This window comes from Ustilago hordei, assembly GCF_900519145.1.
Source record: "Ustilago hordei strain Uho2 genome assembly, contig: UHO2_contig_18, whole genome shotgun sequence".
Classification (NCBI taxonomy): domain Eukaryota; kingdom Fungi; phylum Basidiomycota; class Ustilaginomycetes; order Ustilaginales; family Ustilaginaceae; genus Ustilago; species Ustilago hordei.
In genome coordinates, this window is record NW_024545264.1 from 26,496 (window position 1) to 45,903 (window position 19,408).

The 19,408-nt window shown below is 52.0% G+C and overlaps 7 protein-coding genes across 7 annotated transcripts; 3 read left to right on the forward strand and 4 right to left on the reverse strand.

Moving 5' to 3' along the window:
• Positions 1 to 734: 734 nt before the first annotated feature.
• On the forward strand, positions 735 to 1,700 carry UHO2_06276 (uncharacterized protein; the record flags this gene model as incomplete). Its single annotated transcript, XM_041556284.1, has 2 exons — positions 735 to 774; positions 907 to 1,700. The coding sequence occupies 2 exons, from the start codon at positions 735 to 737 to the stop codon at positions 1,698 to 1,700; spliced, it is 834 nt and encodes a 277-aa protein (XP_041412218.1).
• A 4,332-nt stretch (positions 1,701 to 6,032) lies between these two features.
• Positions 6,033 to 7,196, reverse strand: UHO2_06277 (uncharacterized protein; the record flags this gene model as incomplete). Its single annotated transcript, XM_041556285.1, has 1 exon — positions 6,033 to 7,196. The coding sequence occupies one exon, from the start codon at positions 7,194 to 7,196 to the stop codon at positions 6,033 to 6,035; it is 1,164 nt and encodes a 387-aa protein (XP_041412219.1).
• Positions 7,197 to 8,018: 822 nt separating this feature from the next.
• Positions 8,019 to 9,524, forward strand: UHO2_06278 (uncharacterized protein; the record flags this gene model as incomplete). The annotated part of the gene is made up of 1 exon (XM_041556286.1): positions 8,019 to 9,524. One exon carries the CDS (start codon positions 8,019 to 8,021, stop codon positions 9,522 to 9,524), a length of 1,506 nt encoding a protein of 501 aa, XP_041412220.1.
• Positions 9,525 to 10,161: 637 nt separating this feature from the next.
• On the forward strand, positions 10,162 to 11,937 carry UHO2_06279 (putative RPL17A - ribosomal protein L17.e; the record flags this gene model as incomplete). The annotated part of the gene is made up of 3 exons (XM_041556287.1): positions 10,162 to 10,164; positions 10,959 to 11,199; positions 11,612 to 11,937. 3 exons carry the CDS (start codon positions 10,162 to 10,164, stop codon positions 11,935 to 11,937), a joined length of 570 nt encoding a protein of 189 aa, XP_041412221.1.
• A 658-nt stretch (positions 11,938 to 12,595) lies between these two features.
• Positions 12,596 to 14,736, reverse strand: UHO2_06280 (putative PAP1 - poly(A) polymerase; the record flags this gene model as incomplete). Its single annotated transcript, XM_041556288.1, has 2 exons — positions 12,596 to 14,432; positions 14,555 to 14,736. 2 exons carry the CDS (start codon positions 14,734 to 14,736, stop codon positions 12,596 to 12,598), a joined length of 2,019 nt encoding a protein of 672 aa, XP_041412222.1.
• A 574-nt stretch (positions 14,737 to 15,310) lies between these two features.
• Positions 15,311 to 17,701, reverse strand: UHO2_06281 (uncharacterized protein; the record flags this gene model as incomplete). Its single annotated transcript, XM_041556289.1, has 2 exons — positions 15,311 to 15,604; positions 15,692 to 17,701. 2 exons carry the CDS (start codon positions 17,699 to 17,701, stop codon positions 15,311 to 15,313), a joined length of 2,304 nt encoding a protein of 767 aa, XP_041412223.1.
• A 255-nt stretch (positions 17,702 to 17,956) lies between these two features.
• Positions 17,957 to 19,282, reverse strand: UHO2_06282 (uncharacterized protein; the record flags this gene model as incomplete). Its single annotated transcript, XM_041556290.1, has 1 exon — positions 17,957 to 19,282. The coding sequence occupies one exon, from the start codon at positions 19,280 to 19,282 to the stop codon at positions 17,957 to 17,959; it is 1,326 nt and encodes a 441-aa protein (XP_041412224.1).
• Positions 19,283 to 19,408: the final 126 nt, after the last annotated feature.

The window sequence follows — 19,408 nt, forward strand, 5'->3', positions numbered from 1 at the left end:
AGGTTAGCAGTCCGGATATAGATAGAACCGAAGGCAGTAGTCCACTGCAGTCCAGGGGTCACTTCAAGCATCAAGTCAACACACTGGACACTTGTGTTGACACCACCAACCTTATCACCAACACCATCAACCTCATTACCATCAACCCTCACTGACCCTATCACCAACACCATCAACCTCATCATCATCAACACTCACACCAGACCTTGGTGTCATCATAACCTACGGATTGATATTGATCGTGCTGAGCTACCCCTGAACAGAGTGTCCACAGAGGTCAGCTGAAACCTACAATAGTATATACAATGAATGCCACCTGCTGTCACTGCACAACTTGATAGTCGCCGAACGACTAGCTTGTCGAGACAGATACCAAGACAATAGCTGTCGCACAGTTTGATAGTCACCAAGTATCTCGACAGACCGGCCTGGGTTTCAGGTGCGAGACCCCTGACAGTATGATAACATGACAATGGTAATGAAAGGAAGATACATGGCACATGGGCATGACTCGAAAGAGTAGGCTTAGCTGGATGCCAAAGCATGTATATATACTCCTGTCTAGTCATCACTCCCTCATGAATATAGCAGCACTTTTGTGTAGATCCACCTTACCAAGTTGAGCACCTGACTGTGGCCTTACTAAGCAGTGTACCTAAATTCAACTGGCTCCCAATGTGGGGCTCAAACCCACAACATTCAGAGTGGCAGGAGAAAGTGATCACCAAGCCAGCATGAGCGAAGCAGCCAGGAGGACTAAAGGGGGAAGAAAGGGTAAGACAACACAATGAGTACAAATCGACGAAGAGGCCACTGATGGTAATGAGACCGAGTATTTTGACAATGAGGATGAAGGAGGATCAGAATTGGATGATGATGACAACTGATACGATTACCATACCTTAGCCAAAATCTTGGAGACAGTTCCCAAGCTCACATCATGCAACTACTACAGCTGGTGCACACTCGTCAAGGCCAATCTTCAGGTAGTCCCTCATGCCATGCACCACCTAGAGGGCAAATACGACAGAAGCCACCCAAAATGGGACAGAACCTTCGATAATGCCCTAGTGGGTGTCCTACGCAGCACCCTAGACACCAAAGGAGAGCACAACATCCTCTACCTCCTGCTCAATATCAGCAAGAATCATCTAACTTTTCACCAAGCCTGGAAGAAGATCGAAAAGAGCCTGACCAGTGAAGCAGCTAGAACCTCACAACAGATAGCACTGCTTGCCCAACTCAATGAGGCCAAGATGTTCCATGCTGATGCCCATAAGCTAATCCAAGAAATCAGGGCCATGCAGACAGAAACTAGTCTTCTAGGGGCCCCATTCAGTGATGATGTGCTATATGCCATGCTCCAAAGGTGTATGATCCAACATCCCATCTACAAGGAGACAGTCGCTACTGTTCACCAAGTTAGTTTTGATGCCCTGGCAACAGCCTTAACTACATGTCAATCTGCAATGGAGAATGTTCCTAGTCAGAAAGTGGATCCATGCCAAGCAAGTGCCAGGACTGCCAGCACCAATGAAGAACAGGCCTACAATGCTGAGTCAGACACAGGCAATGCAAGGACTGCAGTCAAACCGAAAAGGATCCACTGCTGGGTGTGCAAACATCATGGGCACAGTGCTAGGCAATGCGATGCCTCTATCACCATTCCTGAAAATTCCCCTTTCACCAAAACCAACTAGGAGGTCTGGTGCTCTTTCACCCTGAGTTGGCAACAGCTCCCAAAGTCAGGAGAAACCACATGTTGGATCCTTGATTCAGGAGCAAGTTATCATATGGTTAATGACCACAGTATGCTCATACATCCAAGAAACTGCAGAAAGTGTGTATACACTGCTGGAAGCGAAGTATTGGAGGCAACTGCTGTGGGAGATGTCAGCATAGCAACAGAATATGGAGATGTCTATCTCCAAAACATGTTGTATGTTAAAAGACTCAATGTTAACCTATTGTCAACCAATTCATTGATGGATGAAGGAGCACATGTAACTTTAGACCCCACAGGTGGACAAATACACCTGGCAAATGGCATGCTGCTGAAAATAGCAAAAGATCGCAAGCACGGACTATTAGAGTTCTGAGGCAATACATGGCAACAAAGTGCAATGACTACATCAACACTGCTGTTTGAAGGAGTTGATGAAGAGTTTGAGCTGGCCGATCAGAGACCAAAGATCTCCACAAGACAGCTCTGGCATGAACGTCTAGGACATCCAGGTTGAGACAAATCCAGAGCAATTGTTGATAAACTGAAAGGTGAACCTGTAGCAGCATTGGACCCAGATACAGCTCTGACATGTGAGCAGTGTATACAGTCCAAAAGTACGGTCACTCGGATGGGGCAAGGTGTCAGGGGTCTCGCGCCTGAAACCCAGGTCGGTCTGTCGAGATACTTGGTGACTATCAAACTGTGCGACAGCTATTGTCTCGGTATCTGTCTTGACAAGCTAGTCATTTGGCATCTATCAAGTTGCGCAGTGGCAGCAGGTGGCATTCGTTGTATATACTATTGTAGGTTTTGGCTGACCTCTGCAGACACTCCGTTCAGGGGTAGCTTGGCACAATCAATATCAATCCATAGGTTGTGATGACACCAAGGTCTGGTGTGAGTGTTGATGATGATGAGGTTGATGGTGTTGGTGATAGGGTTGGTGGCATCAACACGAGTGTCCAGTGTGTTGACCTGATGCTTGAAGTGATCCCCGGACCGCAGTGGACTACTGCCTTTGGTTCTATCTTGATCCGGACCGCTAACCTGCTATGGGCGCCTTCGGACGTCAGGTAGTGGTGATACAACACACACACTATGATGAGGAGCAACCTTGATAGATTGCTGCTATGCTGACTGAAACTAATGTATACTTATGCTGAAGTGATAACTAGTTATATGGTGAGTAGAGTGGATGAGGATCCACTCGACCTATGATGATGAGAAAGCATGGTTATATACCTCTTCTCAGCATCGCCAGCGATGCTGCTCCTGCTCTCTCTCCAGAGAGTACCTTCTTCATCGAGTACTGTTCAGGAGGCCTCTCCTGCTTGCTTGGCACCCCTTTGCCTCTTGAGCTGTGTCAACTCCTTCGACACTGCTCCTCCTCCTTGCTATCCTGCTTGCTTGGCACCCTTGTGCCTCCTGAGTGGTGTCGACTCCTTCGACACTGTGTCAGGGGTCTCGCGCCTGAAACCCAGGTCGGTCTGTCGAGATACTCGGTGACTATCAAACTGTGCAACAGCTATTGTCTCAGTATTGGTGACTATCAAGTTGCGCAGTGACAGCAGGTGGCATTCGTGGTATATACTATCATAGGTTTCGGCTGACCTCTGTGGACACTCCGTTCAGGGGTAGCTCGGCACGATCAATATCAATGTTATGATGACACCAAGGTCTGGTGTGCGTGTTGATGATGATGAGGTTGATGGTGTTGGTGATGAGATTGGTGATGTTGATGATAATGAGGTTGATGGTGTTGGTGATAAGGTTGGTGGCATCAACACGAGTGTCCAGTGTGTTGACCTGATGCTTGAAGTGATCCCTGGACCGCAGTGGACTACTGCCTTTGGTTCTATCTTGATCCGGACTGCTAACCTGCTATGGGCACCTTTGGATGTCAGGTAGTGGTGATACAACACACACACTATGATGAGGAGCAACCTTGATAGATTGCTGCTATGCTGACTGAAACTAATGTATACTTATGCTGAAGTGATAACTAGTTATATGGTGAGTAGAGTGGATGAGGATCCACTCGACCTATGATGATGAGAAAGCATGGTTATATACCTCTTCTCAGCATCGCCAGCGATGCTGCTCCTGCTCTCTCTCCAGAGAGTACCTTCTTCATCGAGTACTGCTCAGGGGCCTCTCCTGCTTGGCACCCCTGTGCCTCTTGAGCTGTGTCGACTCCTTCGACACTGCTCCTCCTCCTCATGACCTGGTGTCAACTCCTTTGACACTGCTCCTTCTCCTTTGATCAGTGACAGTTCCTTTGGCTCTTGTCTCTCGAGCCCCTGAGTGGTAACCATCTGCATGCTCCTTGAGCTTGGTCCTCTTCGTGGCTGTGCCTGCTCCTTGAGCTTGGTCCTCCTCGTGGCTGTGCTTGGCCCTCCTTTGCATGTGAGTCCATAGGAGTCCATGGTCTCCATGGAGACTGCACTACGACCATGCTCTCTACTGATCTCGACTAGATCTTCGATACCTGTGCTCCTTCCATATGAACCCATGACCCTCCTGCTTCTTGAGCATCCAGGCCCATGACACACTGCTCCTCCTCCTCAGGACCTGGTGTCAACTCCTTCGACACTGCTCCTCCTCCTCAGGACCTGCTTGCCGGTTCCCTATACACTTCTCCTTCTCCTTTGACCAGTGATGGTTCCTTTGACTCTTGTCTCTCGAGCCCCTGAATGGTAACCATCTGCATGCTCCTTGAGCTTGGTTGTCTTCATGGCTGTGCCTGCTCCTTGAGCTGGGTCCTCCTTGTGGCTGTGCCTGGCCCTCCTCGCATATGGCTCGGTCCTCCTTTGCATGTGAGTCTGTAGGAGTCCATGGTCTCCATGGAGACTGCACTACGACCATGCTCTCTCCTGATATCGACTAGATCCTCGATACCTGTGCTCCTTCCATATGAACCAGTGACCCTCCTGCTTCTTGAGCATCCAGGCCCATGACATGAAGTACCTAAATCAGACGAGCAACTACTGCCTGATTTTAGGAGGAGTACATAGGAAACACACAAGTCAACCAATAGTTACGTATACCAACACGAATTGGGCCTCTGACCCTACAAATGGATGAAGGAGTATGTCCAGGGCAATCACATATGTGTATGGATGCCCAGTCAGCTGGAAATCGCATGTGCAGAAATGTGTAGCACTATCAGCAGTGGAGGTGGAGCTGGTTGCTGCATCTGAAGCAGCAAGAGAAGCACTCTTCTTCTCATACTTACTCAGAGATCTAGGAGTAGCTGGAGTCAAACCAATATTGTGCACTGACAGTCAAGGATGCATACAAGTCAGCAAGGATCCAGCCAAGCATTGGAAACTCAAGCACATCGACACCAGATACTACTTTATCAGGGATCATGTACAGGATGGTGATATATTGATCAAGTTTGTCAGAATGGCTAACAATGTGGCTGACATTCTCATGAAGCCCCTCAGAGGGCTTAGCACAACAAAGGCATCGAGGATGATAGGTTTGGACATACCATTGAGGGAGGGAGTTGAAGATACACCAGTATTGCCAAGAAATAATGTGTTAGATCAGAACACTCATGATCAGGGAATTGGGAAGACACCAAGCAACAAGGAGGATGAGATGGATGCAAAACTAGTGGGGGCACATGCAACCTATGCTCGAGGGTTGACACCATGGCATGCAGGAGGTATGATAACATGACAACGGTAATGAAAGGAAGATACATGGCACATGGGCATGACTCGAAAGAGTAGGCTTAGCTGGATGCCAAAGCATGTATATATACTCCTGTCTAGTCATCACTCCCTCATGAATATAGCAGCACTTTTGTGTAGATCCACCTTACCAAGTTGAGTGCCTGACTGTGGCCTTACTAAGCGGTGTACCTAAATTCAACTGTGTGTGTGTGCGCGTGTGTGTGTGTGCGCGTGTGTGTGTGTTAGTGTTATTTGCTTGCTCCTTTCTGTCTGTCTATTGAGTGACTGCAACCGCACCCTTCTCTTAGTTGATGTTGCTCACACTACGGTCATCATGTGTGCACCTACCACAATGTGCAGATGAAGTGAAGAAACCCTTGATCTCTCAGAAGCTCATTTCCGACGACTTGATCTCGGCGCCAGGAGTCGTCAAGAACGGTTTGCTTCCCTCCAACTCCGGCGAGGCAGTGCAGAAAAGCAGACTTGGCTACACTGAGTGAGTTGGTTGCAAGCTATAAAGAATCTAACAAATAAAGCACTACTGGTGTAACTGTACCAGTACAGAACCATGAGCAAATGATTTGCTTTGCTCGAGATGCAGCAGTGATCAGGATGATCATCGTTTAGAGCTCCTGGTGAAGGGGAGCAGCTGCGTCGGTAGGGACCCAAGGCTTGGTCTTGCCTCCACCAGTGGTTGGGACCCAGCTCTCGTCAACTACGACGGAACGGTTGACGCCAACAGTGATGTAGCCGATCAAACCATCCGTCATGACACCACCGAGCTTTTCGACATCAAAGGTGGGGAAGTAGCCGTTGTCGTGTGAGATCTGATAAATCTGCAGCGAATCCTCCCAGTTGCGCGTGCGTCCTCGGCCTGGAAGATGAGCGATGGGGTTGGTGTTGTATGGCCAAACCTTGTCCATCATCATGTTGAGCTCGTCGTCAAAGAAAAATTGACCCGTGTGGATCAGTCTGCCAGATCGGAAGGTACCGTTGGGCAGCGCCTGCCAGTCGTTGTGAATCTTGATGTGCACGTGGGTCGCTCGTCCAGTATAGTAACCGGGGAAGACACTGGTGAAGCGAGCAACACCGTTCCTGTCTGTGGGGAGAGCACCTCGGAGCCACTTTTCGTGTGTGTTGGTGCGTGGGAAGGCTGAGAGCAGACCCTTTCGAACACCTGTCTCGGCAGGGATCTCATCCTTGAGGTGCGGCGCTGCTTCCGGGTGACCCGAATAGTGACCGGTGGCGTTAGCATGCCACAAGTCGACGAGGATGTTGGGAACAGGCTCGCACGTATCCACGTCGATTACACCAACGTCCATCTGGAAGTGGACGCCGAGCTGCCATTCGGCCATGTTCTGGCGGATAGGGTGATCCTCGGTGTGGTAGTATGGGCCTTGTGTGACTTGGGGCGATAGAACACACGTCGAATTTCGGATCTTGGTCTCGACAACTGGATCGCAAGCCATGATACGCTTGCCCTTCTCTTGGAGCGCCTTGATACCCTTGGCAGCGATTTCACCATCGATACCGAGATCCTCAAAGTAGCCGTCGATGAAAAGGTTCTTGTTGTCGACCGAATCGCCTCCCAGCACCTTTTGCGCCCAAGAGCTCTTTCGTGCTGCAGCCATGGCGGCGATGGCAGGTGCACAGTGGTATGCTGCATGTTGCTGGTCGAGGAACTTGATCACTTCTTCCTTGGTCTCAGGACCGTGTGCTAAGGCAGATGGAAGCAATGCCAACGAGGCAGCCGCAGCTACGGCAGTGAGTGGCGCACTGAACTTCATGTCGCCTGGTAGAATTCTACCTATCGAGATTCCGGAGGGGGGTGTTATTGAGACTTGCTGCTATGGGTCGTAAGGACGGGAAGGGTAAGGGTGAAGACTCGGCGTAAGCAGATGTTTGGCGAAGATGATATATAGTATCCGAGGAGAAGTGGTAGTGAGAGCAGACAGGCAGGCCGGCCGGCCGGCCAATCGAATGCTCTCTCGTGGTCATCCGAATCGTAGTTAGAGGAGGGCAAGACCGAGACGGGGACAGACAGGGTCCACTTGGTAAAGCCAAAACTTTCTTCCGGCTATTTGCTACAGTCGCCTGAGTTGTCTGTGTGGGCTATTCTTCTGTTTGCTTTTCCCCACGTCGCCCTCGTGAGGGCTGAAGGCTGCACCACCTCTGGCTGGAAATCACGGCATCTCCTGGCCCAATGATTTTGGATTTTTCCACTGAAGCCTCTAAAGGCGGCAAAAAGAGAAACAACGGAGAAGTTGTGCATTTCTCAACAAAATTCGGCTCTCGGCGGATCTACTTTTTCTTTTCTTTTTTTTTTTTTTTCCCCCTGGCTGGCAGAACTAACTGGCTCGGCTTGATTACCGCCGTCTGTCTGACTGCTTCACGCACAGGCCAGAGTAACGGCGCTTTTTAGCCCCTTTTTAGCCGCTTTCTTCCTCCACTTCGGCCCGCTCAGGTGGGCTCGACACAACATCAGAACAAAGTGTGGGGTTGAAGCCAAGTTGATCTGCCTGAACTATTTTCACCATCTACTTGTCTTGCTGATAGCAACTACACTTCAACCGGCCACCACTCTTCTCTCTCTGCCACGCTGTCCGAACATGCCACGAATTCCATACAGGTATCCTGCTGCGGGTGTGGACCCCATCGCAGATGCCATTCGCGAACGACGCGGCGCTCGAGGCTTGACACCACTCGATGGCTCTCTACTCAATGCACCTGCCATTGCCAACGGCTGGAATACACTACTCGGAGCAACTCGAACCAAGAATTCGATCCCGGATGATGTTCGAGAGATGATGATCCTCCGTGTCGCTGCTCACAACTCGGCTAACTTCGAATGGATCCAGCATGCTCCCGTTGCTGAGCAGGCTGGATGCAGCACCGCCCAACTTGCTGCAGTCCGTGACCTACGAGCTCCCCTGTCGGCATCTTCAGTGCTCAGTCCACTGGCAAAGGCTGCTTTGGCGCTGGCAGACGACATGACCACCAAGATTCGCGTCGAGGATTCCACTTTCTCCTCTCTCAAATCTGCGTTTGCCGAGAATGTCAAGCAGCTCGGCGACAAGGGCAAGCTGGACGGCTTCCAAGGTGAACAGCTTGTCAATCGCAAACTCGCAGAGGCTACACTCACCGTCGCTGTCTATAACATGGTCTCTCGCTTCCTTGTTGCCGTCGATGTCGACGACCGAGCCAACCTGCCCGTACCCAAACCAGAAGGTAGCAAGCATGTCCAAGATCCGTCGACACTCCAGTTGCCCCTCGCCGGACCCAGCTCTTCAGCAGGTCGAGGTGTGGTACAGCTTCCCGATGGTCAGCTCTTGAGCACGCGAGTGCACTTCCACAGCATGAACGCGCCTTGGATCGTGCTCATCAACTCGCTCATGACCAACTTGTCCATGTGGGATGCTGTCGTTCCAGCGCTTTCATCTCGGTTCAATCTCCTCTCGTACGACCAGAGGGGACACGGAAGCTCCGCCCTCCCCGCCGAAGCTTGCACCATCCCTCAGCTCGCAGATGATGTTGCTTTCTTGCTCGACAGCTTGGCGGTCAAGAAGGCTCATGCTGTTATCGGTGTCTCGCAAGGAGGCGCTACAGCGTTATCCTTTGCAGTCCGACACCCTGACAGATACGATAGGCTTGTGGCTTGCGATACTCAGCCAAGCACTCCGGCGGCCAACGTAGGTGCATGGGACGAGCGAATCGCCCTGGCGAGGAGCAAGGGTATGGGCCAGCTAGCTGCTGCTACTGTGCCACGATGGTACGGACCTGGCTCGCAAGCCAGCGCAGACTGCAGGGCGAGGACAGAAGAGATGGTCGAGACTACTCCTCTTGAAGGTTTCGCTGCTGGTGCTCGAGCGTTGCAGAACTACGACTTGATCAAGGATGGCATTGTCGATGCTTTCAGCAAAGCCTTGTCGAGTCGACACTTGCTCCTTGCAGGTGAAGCGGATGGCAAGTTGCCAGAGACGCTTCAAGCTTTCGCTACAAAACTCAAGCAAGCTGGTGCATCAGCCGAGTTTGTTAGCATTCCCAATGCTGGTCATTTGCCTATGTGTGACAATCCGGATGCCTGGTTGCAGCCCGTTCTAAAGTTCCTGTCGTAGATCGCAGCGCCGTGCAGCATCTCTTGTTCTGCAATCTACTATCTAATCTCTAAGCTAGGCCAACTGGACCTTTTGCAAAAGTCTCTCTGTTCTTCGCTTGTCCGTGCTGCTGAGTGTTGGAACACGCCGTCTGGCTGAGCTCCATGCCGTGATGAATTTTGCCAAATGATGTGAGGTCGTGACCATTTCCACATTTGTAAAAAAGTAAAAGAAAAAAAAGTGTAGGTTTTTTGTAGTTCTTTGGCAGCTTACACGTGATCTTTTTACAGCTGGAAGCAATTTTTTCGCGAAAATCGAGGTTGCTGTCCCAGAGAGTTTCTCGATTGAATTCAAGATGTCCCAATCCTGGCGATAAACTTTGAATACATGGAATACAAAACGCGTAGCCAGCCAGCGAACGAAAGAGGAAAATAGCCCAGCCTCACTGCATAGAGTTGTCTCTCAGGCAGTGAAGGGCGAAGGCGAAGAAGGTCTGCGGACCAGACTGTGCTGGTCCAAACCGGCCGTGAGTTAGAGCTGAAAGTACCAATGGAGCAGGAGAGCGCCTGGCACCACCGCCATCGAGATTGACTTGCCTTCTTGCTTCGCCATCCTCCCATCATCCTCAAGGCTCACCCCCCCCCATACATTATTCAAGATGGTACGTATATCGCCGCCATATACCATTGACGACCAGTGACAGCATGTAACGACCAAAAGTAGCAGCAGCATCAGAAGCAGTTAATCAGTACCAGCAACTCCAGTAACCCTCCTGCAGCAATGACCAGCAATCCGACAATTATCAGCATAGCGATGGCCTCGAACATGGTATACTATCGCAATCATCGCCCGCATCGCCAATGTGCAGATTCAACAATGATACTCGCCGCGATGGAAGCGGAAGTTCGCACAGCAGTGGAAAGCAAAGCTTTGAAGGTCTAATATTCGTTCGGAGGGTGTCGTATGCTCTCTATATTCGTGCTGGATGTCGTCGGTATTGTTGTCAACATTCAACTGTCGTTGCAGCGACGGAAGTACATCGATACTTAGCCTAATGTCATGCTGCCCATGTCAGCAAACCACAGCAAACCGCAGCACAAAGCAGCACAAAGCAGCATTCAGCCACGACTCTTTTTCATCGCTATCGAGCGAGCTTCTGGAAGCGGTGGACTAGGACGCTGTGCATCATGATACGCATGTTGGGTGGTGGCAAGATAGGACCAGCTCGTTTCTCGTGTCGACGATACCGGAATAACATGCAACAACAAACAGTCTTGTTTCCTACTATCAATATGGGTTCCAGGAGCATCCACAATCAACCATCGACATCACTCTGCTGCCGCTTGCTCCTCAGCTGGTCGTCACAATCGCATGATGGAATCTCTCGCCTCCTTCTCTGTTTCATTTTCTTACCATTGTCAAACATCACCCGTTCGCATCCTTCAACTCACACAGGTCCGATACGCTTTCGATGACTCGAACCTCGTGGAGAAGACCGCCAAGTCGCGCGGCCAGTACCTCCGTGTTCACTTCAAGAACACCCGCGAGACCGCTGCCGCCGTCAACGGCTTGAAGCTCCAGAAGGCTTACGCTTACCTTGGCAACGTTGTTGACAAGAAGCAGTGCATCCCCTTCCGCCGCTTCAACGGTGGTGTTGGCCGCACCCAGCAGGCTAAGGAGTTCAAGACCACTCAGGGTAAGTTTCATCAGCAGCACAAAAAGCAGCAACGCAGGCTATCTCGTAAACCAAGAAAGACAAATCAGCAGGTGGCAGGCAATTAGTTCCGGGCCTGAACGCAGGAATCAAAGGGTGCAGGCATCGGACTGGGTCATCTATTGGCAAAATACACGGCCGATGCAATAGACACAGAAAGAGGCAAGCGTGTTGTTCAAGTAGACTACGCGAAAGGGAGACAGATGCATCTTTCGTTATTGCGACGAGGCATGCCCGCAGCGGCAACAGTCGACGGGACGCAAGAAAGAGCAACTTCGGACCTAAATGGATGGGCAAGAGATGGATTGCGGAAGCTAGCACGCAAACACAGTTATTAAGTACTCTTTGCTGACCCTCATTCTCTCACAATCCCTATTGATCTCCTTGTGATTAGGTCGATGGCCCGTCAAGTCGGTCAAGTTCCTCCTTGCCCTTCTCAAGAACGCCGAGACTAACGCTGAGGCCAAGGGTCTTGACACCGAGCAGCTCGTTATCCGCAACATTATCATCCAGCAGGCTCCCAAGACCCGCCGTCGCACCTACCGTGCTCACGGTCGTATCAACCCTTACGAGGGTCACCCCGTCCACGCCGAGATCCTCCTCAGCGAGCCCGCCGCCCAGGTCCCCAAGGCTGCCTCCACTGATGTTGTCCGCCTTAACAAGCGCCAGCTCGCTGCCAAGCGTGTCTCTGCTGCCCGTGCCGGTGCCACCAAGGCCTAGACATCTTTTCACCACCTTGTCACCCTTTCTCCGACCGACCATTTTTTGATCACCCACCCACACATCGCATCGTTCCCAAAAGGCACCGTTTCTCTCTGCATTTCACACCTTAAGAACTTTCACGCACACATCATCATACGGATCTTTACTGAAAGACTCCGCAAAATCTCACCTCTCTCTGATGATTCCAACCATTCGTCAGATGTAGTTTGTAGTACCACTTGTCCGCAAGGCAACGCTTTTCTTCCTTATATGCTGCGTTAGCTCCGACAGACAATTCCAAAAAAAACAACTTTTCGCTCCAAAACATTCCTGTCTGTGCTCTTTGTGCCCATAGTGACAGGTGAGGGTCCAAATGACACAGCTCTCGGTCAAGAGGGTTTGACAGCTTGAGATTGACACGAATAGATGAAGAAAGCGAAGACGAAGATCAAGACGAACGAGAAGGATGGCTTGATCAAGTTTTTGCATTTGAGTCAGAGATGGTGAACAAGAGCCTTTGTGTTTGATTCTTTATAGAGTACATGTGTTTGATATGCTAGAGGTACGGGACGGTTCAGAGGGTGACAGGTTGGGAGGCCGAAGCGGCATGAGTAAGCTCGCTCGGATGTTTTAAATTTGTTTGTCGTTGAAGCTCGAAATGAAGCTCTGGTGGGGCTCATTGGTTCGCAGCAGTGTTCGTGGAAGCGGCGATGGGTTGGTTGCCTGTAGCAAGCTGGAAGTTCTCGAGCTCTTTGGATGCGGTGGCGGGTTGCAGGGGGAGTGTGGGTGTTGCGTTTGTAGCACTAGCCATTGCCGAGCCCAGTGAACCCTGCAAATCTGGAACAGTGCGCTGCTTCTTTGTAGGCGAAGCCATTTCGGCGTCCCCATTGTCGACTGCTGTGACTGTATGCTCTACTTGCGCTGCGCCGTTGGACTCCACAAGGCCACCGTTAGCAACATTGCCAGCACTGTCGCCATTCCTCTTCTTGCCTGACTTGGTTCGCTTGCCGTTGACTTTGCCAGCCGCGGCGGCGGTGACTCTGTTCTCCCCACCTTCGAAGACGTAGCCAGGCAACTGAGTCCACTTGATATGGCGAACCACAATACCCATGGATGCTTCATCGTACTGCTCCCACTGCTTGACCTTGCCGGTGAACTCGGCTGTTGGATAGCTGATGTCCAGCTTCCTGGGCCCTTCGCCCGCCAGCTTGGGCTCAATGCTCAGTCCGATGTAGAATGTTGTAGTGTAAATCATGCGATGTCCTTCTTTACCCTCGGTGATCTTGGCAGCTTCCTCTTCGGCAGCTTTCTTAGCCTCTTCCGTCTCGGGCAAAGCGGCCACCTTCTGCGTACGCTGAGCAACTTGCTCGGGAATATCACCTGTTGCAACCAGACGGACCTCGTGATCGTTGTGACACTCTGACACCTGGTCGAAACCCTTGATGAAAGGATGGGCGCAGGTGATCGTCGGAACCAACTCAAGCTTCATGACCAGCTGACGGATCTTGGACTCGACAGTACCGTGCCACTTGAGCTGCAAGTCCGCGGACCCGGACGAAGCGATGACCTGAAGATAGTACTTGTACTTGAAGAAGAAGTCATGTTTGGCAAAGAGCTCGCACCAGTCGGTCTTTCCAATGATGACTCGGTCGACGACTTCGGCAGCACGCTTAAACTCGGAAGTCATGACCATCTGTGTTGATTGGGAGACGTTGTGGGTGGCACACATGCCCGGATAGGCGGGTGTGATGATGGGCATTCGATGCAATCGATCCGAAGGGTAGAGCTTGGGGTTCCACACACGGACGGAAAGCGGCCCATCTTCAATCGGCGTAAGAAGTACTGGCTGAGGCCACTTCCACTGGTAGAAAATGATGAAGAAGCGTGACACGATTGCTCCTGCTGCTTCATTCGGATAGAGCTGGCAGATACGCGCTGTGAGCATCGCCCACGCTACACCACCAAGGAAACCCATCACGTTCGAGTAGATCGCCCTCTGCTGAGCCCAAAGCTTGATGCAACGCAAAGCCATTCTGAACACGTGAATGTTGGGAACAAGCCTCAAGATACCATCCGTGACTCGCGAACCACCTAAACTTCGAACATCGCGTTCGTCCAGATTGCGCAACAGGTTATCGTCCTCAAGCGAAAGACTGTCCTCGACTCTCGATAATGACAATCGGGCAAAGGTGAAATCGATATCAACTCCCATAAACTTGGACGCAATGAGTGGGACGTGGGCAGTAGGAACACCTGCGACTTCGGTAACTTCTTCGCGCTCTTTGAGCATGGTCTCGAACACTGAGAAGAAGTCTTCTCGCTGGACATGCTTGGGAACAACGCAGAGGGTGTCGATATCCGATCCTGGTCCGTGCACGCCGAGACGATAGGAACCGAAGGTGAAGATCTTGCCTCCTGCTGAACGAGCGAGCGATTCGGACATGCCGTTGGCTATTGAGACACGGTAGACAAAGTCTTTGACCATGGCATCGAGCTTGCCCAGGATGACCTCGCTAAAAGGGAGGGGGGTTGACGGTATAGAAAGCATATCAGTTTGAGGTTCAGAGGAGATATAGACGGCTGCAAAGAAGCTGCCGCAATATGCGATGCGCGACAAAGGCTAGCTGGGACTTACCGAACTTTGCTCTCCTCGTCGCTCTCAAAGACACCTTGTTTTTCGAGCTCAGCAACGAGCGTTTTTGTCACCTCAATTTCTCTTGGTGTGGGTCCATTGGCTGCGATCGGTGGTGTGACTCCGAGATTTCTGGTCGGCCCGCCACCAAGCGCTGGCTCTACTGCAGATGCTGATGTAGGCATCTTGACCGGCTATTTGAGTGCTGCTTGACGCTACGCGCGCCTCGAGAAGTGCGTCTTGGACTGGCAAGCCAAAGTGAAAGTGCTACGAGTGTAGCTTGCGGCACTTGTCTGTGTGCGATGAGAAGTCGAACGGTAAGTAATCGCCAGAGGAGGGACTGGACGTGGAATGCTAGTGAACCGAGTCAGTCGCAGCGAATAACCCAAGAAGTACAGCCGTCAAGGACCGAGTCAGAGCGAGCGTAGTGCAAAGGGTTTGAGCGACGGCCTTTTGCTAGTGCATATAGTCGGCGTAGAAGTCGCAAGAGCGGAGAAGGGAGAGATGATGATGAGGTGATGAGAAAAGAATCGGAAGCAAGCTGAAATGCTCAACAAGGCGAAGCGGATCATCCCAAAGTGGAGTAAAAAAGCCGCGACAAGTCAATTTCAGAAGGCCCGCACGCTGCTCAAAAATCAGTAGCGCGGTGTGCAGTAAGCTTTCAATTCCCTCTTCGGTGCGCGCGCCCACTTCCACTTATGCACTTACAGCATCCTTATGCCCTACATCTTTGCTCCCGTGACTATGCTACCTGTTTTGTTAGCGATGGTCCTTCATACGAGCAGCGGTCAAAGACTTGCCGATAGCCTGTGAAAGCGGTACAGGGACAGCATTGCCGATCTGTCTGTAAGCCGACTGCAAGTTGGCGTCTGTGTGAAAGTGCACCCAGTCAGGGAACCCTTGAGCACGAGCACACTCGCGAACCGTCAATAGACGTCGTTGTGTTGGGTGCAGCATGCTGCCCTGAGTCGTCATCTTGGTCATCAGGACCTTGAAGTACCCGTCGCTATCTACTCGTTCATACCTGAAGTGCTCGTCTGTGTATCGGTCCGTCTGCGTGCGGGAGGTGAGAGAAAATGAGCGTCAGCACACGTTATCAGGACCATTTCTGCAGTACCAAGGGAAACTTCCCGGACTCACACCGAGCAGAGCAGGCTTTTTGACACCAGGCTCACTCCACGATTCGAAGTTCGCGCCGGGGTATAAGGCGACATTGACTACCCGCTCGACCGCCAGCGCATGGTATCCAGGAGTCTGATGCTGGGTTAAGCTACAAGCGGTCTCGCCGGCAAGAACTCGCATGCGTTCTTGATAGGAATTGAGAGGTTGACTTCGGTATGAGGTCTCTTCAGGTCCTGTCGGCCGTCCTTGCTTTACGACAAGCTGCGGGATCCCCTGTAAAGCACGCTGAACTTCGATCGCATCCGACCCCAGGTACGTCACGTGGGGGTCCTTCCAGTCGAACACGGGCAGGTCGCTGATCGCATCGCTCGCTGTTACTGCAGGCAGGGTAGCGCCTACCAACGTGCTCGCTGAGTTGTAGGTTGTCTCTGACCCATCCTCCCACAAAAACGTGTGAGCTGGCCTGCCCAGAAACTCGTGCGTTGGCTGAGGCAGGTTTGGCAGTGTCACCTCATCTTTGCTGGCCAAAAGCAAGAACCGCTTTCTAGACTGTGGACAGCCGAAAGCACCAGATTGAGCGTAGCCACACGTGACAGCATAACCCATCTTCATCAGGCACCGCATGACCAACTTCACCATACCTTGCTCACGTCCTCCCAACCTGGACATCGTGAAACCTTCGACGTTCTCCATCACGAAGTACTTTGGCCGCAGATAGTCAACCCAACCTAATACGCTGCAAACAAGGAGATTGCGGGAATCTTTCTCTGCAGCCTCCCGATGCGCATGCCGATTTTTGCGACTGAAACCCTGGCAAGGTGGACCGGCTGAGATCATGTCAATCTCGCCAGGGCAGGGGAAGCGAAGTCCTTCTTGCGAGCGGAGGCCGAGCATCGCGCGACGGAGAGCATCCCCAGCATCACCGCAGAAGACCGTCGCGCTCGGATGGTGAGCTTTGAAGGTTCGGATAGAGTCTTCATCCATATCGATGGCGAACTTGGTTTCGCATGCTCCCGAGAGGTCGAGGCCAAGACTGAGACCGCCGGCTCCACACATGATTTCCATGGCGCTAAGTGGCTCCAGGTCCCTTCGTTTTCGTCGATCTTCTCGATTTGCAAGCATGCAAAGGCCACACTCGGGTCTCAAGAGCTTAGCGTCCTCCTGCGCGACGAAAAAGTCTGTGGGTTCGGCCGCGAAGGAAGAGCTATGTCCTTGAAGCAACGAGACATGGCAAATGCCGATGGGCTTGAATATTTCGAGATCGATTCGCTCGAATTCTTCTCGGGGAACAAGGAGTCGATCATGCTTGAAGCCAGTAATGTCTGGTTTTTTTCGATCCAGCCTGCGTACGATGACGAATGTGTTACGCCTCCGCTGGACCTGCACCACAGCATTCACAACCTCGAGGCCGCTTGGGGGTAGCACGACGAAATCTCCTTCGTGGAACACGAGACGCTGGTCTGCAGGAGTGTCGTTTTGACCAGCCCAGCCATTGAGACTATAGAATGCTGGCCGTTTTTCATCCCAGGCATAGCGAAGTGAAACGCTCTTGGGATCAATCGCAGCCACGACAGCACTGGCGAAGAACGTAAGTGTGGATCCGGTGAGAAATAGCTCGTCTGACGGCAGAAGGTCGTGAAGGATGGTTTGGGCTCCGGTGACGACGATCGCGCCGTGTAGCACGGCGCCGTGACGGGACAAGATCAGACACATGGTCTTTGTTGATGTCGACGAGTCGACTTCGACGATGTCTCCAATCTTGATGTCCGGCTTGCTTGAGTTCAAACATTGGACTTTGCGAAGATGAGGTCCGAGATTGTGATTGTTCTGCTGTTCGAAGAAGGCTTCCAGGGCACTGCTAGCCTCGTTGCTTCGGGTGAGGGTGGGTGTGAAGACGTCCTGCCGACCATGCCCGCGATCCACTACCTCGTAGCCGTTTCGAATGCCAAAGTCCTTTGATAGGACGGTCGCGACGATGCGAGTAGTCTGGACGAGTCGACGCTGCGAGGTGCTCTTACGGCGACCCATGACACTGGTGGATGGTGCTGGCGGAATGTTGATGTTGTGGGTGGAGGTTATATGATTGTATGCAGCGGGAGAGCAGGCAAGGAGAAACAGTTCGAGTCGAGAACATGCTTAGCTCGGTCATAACTGACAATTGAAGCAATTGGCGCTCTCGCCGAACAAAGCTTTATGCGGAAGCCAGGTGATTTGATGAAAATGCGGAATGATATTGCGAAGTGGATTCGATGTACATGGTTCAAAGGCTTTGTGTCAATTGATCTAGAGCAAGTCGAAGATGTCCTTCTTGTTCGCTGCCTGCTGCTGAGCAGCAGGTTGTGTACCCGAGGATCCGAACAAAGCATTCGAGCTTTGATTCTTGGCCATTTCGGCCATCGACAGCTTTTGCTTTCCCGACGCGTTGCTCGACTTGCCCGAGGAAGCTGCCCACAGATCATCAAAGTTGAACGACGAATTCGTAGAGGCAGCAGGTCGCGAAGCAGTGTTCGATGTGGCAGCAGGTGTGGTGGGTTTCGATGCGTTGGAGGATGTGGGGGACATGACACTGGTGGAAGCAGGCTTCGAAGCGGCAGGTGCGATGGGCGCAGAGTCGAAGAAGTCGAATGAAGCTGAAGTTTGAGACTTAGCAGCTGACGGGGCGGCAGCAGGCTTTACGGCGGGTGTTGGAGCTGGTGCGGCCTGGAAGTCGTCAAAGTCATCGCCGAAGGCATCGTTGTTGCTGTCGGCGGCTGACTGAGTGGCCACTGCGGATGCTGGGGCGGACGCAGCAGGCTCGTCATCATCATCGAAGCTGAAGAGGTCAGCCACCTTGGGCGCCTCCTTCTTCGGTGGAGCGGCAGCTGAACTGCGAGAACCTCCAGCTCGAGTGGTGCTCGAACTGGGCCTAGCAGCTGGGGTCTCTTCGTAGTCGCCAGCGTCGTACTCCTCGAAGCTGTCGCGGGCAGCAGCGCTTCCAGCGCCAGTCGAGCTACCAGCCGCAGCTCCAGCTGCCCCACCGCCGGCGTAGTAGCTATCGCTTCCGAAACCACCATATCGAGTTCCACTGCCTGGAACGAACTCCCCGTTGCCTCCACCCGTATACTTGGTTTTGTTACTACGAGCCTTTCTCCTCTCCTGTCGGATGCGGTCCACATCGCCTAGCAAGTCAGCGAGCTCCTTTGCCCGGTTTCGCACATTGATGCCTTGATCTTTGCCCTTCTCGTCAATGTAATGGAAATTTCGAAGAATCTTGATAGTAGCAAGATGCGAGCGAGCATCGTCGACAACGCGTTCCGAACCATGCTTCACGAGGTACTCGAGGAGCTGGAGAGCCTTGTAGATCTGGCGCCACTCCCTTGCCTCCTTCTCCATGAAGCGGCGGTAAATGGTGGGCATGATTTCGTTGAAATCTTGGAAGTTGTTCGTAGCCTGCGCGATCTCCTGCATCAAGGTGGAACTTGCGCCCCAAGGGTCGTCGTTGGTGGCCTCGTCAACTTTGGCCTCGATCTCGCTGACGTTGAGCGCGTAGTTACGAGCCTGTCGGTACAACGACTTGACGTCGTACATGGTGAGATTGGCGAGCTTGCTGCCGATGTGATCGAGATCCATTTTTGCGATAGGTTATGCGAGCACGCGAGAAGGCTAAGTGGCGAAGCTGAAGATAGAACGTTGCTAGATGAACGAAAGGTACCGTATGCGAAGTGACGGCGAAGACGTTACACCGACCAAAACGGG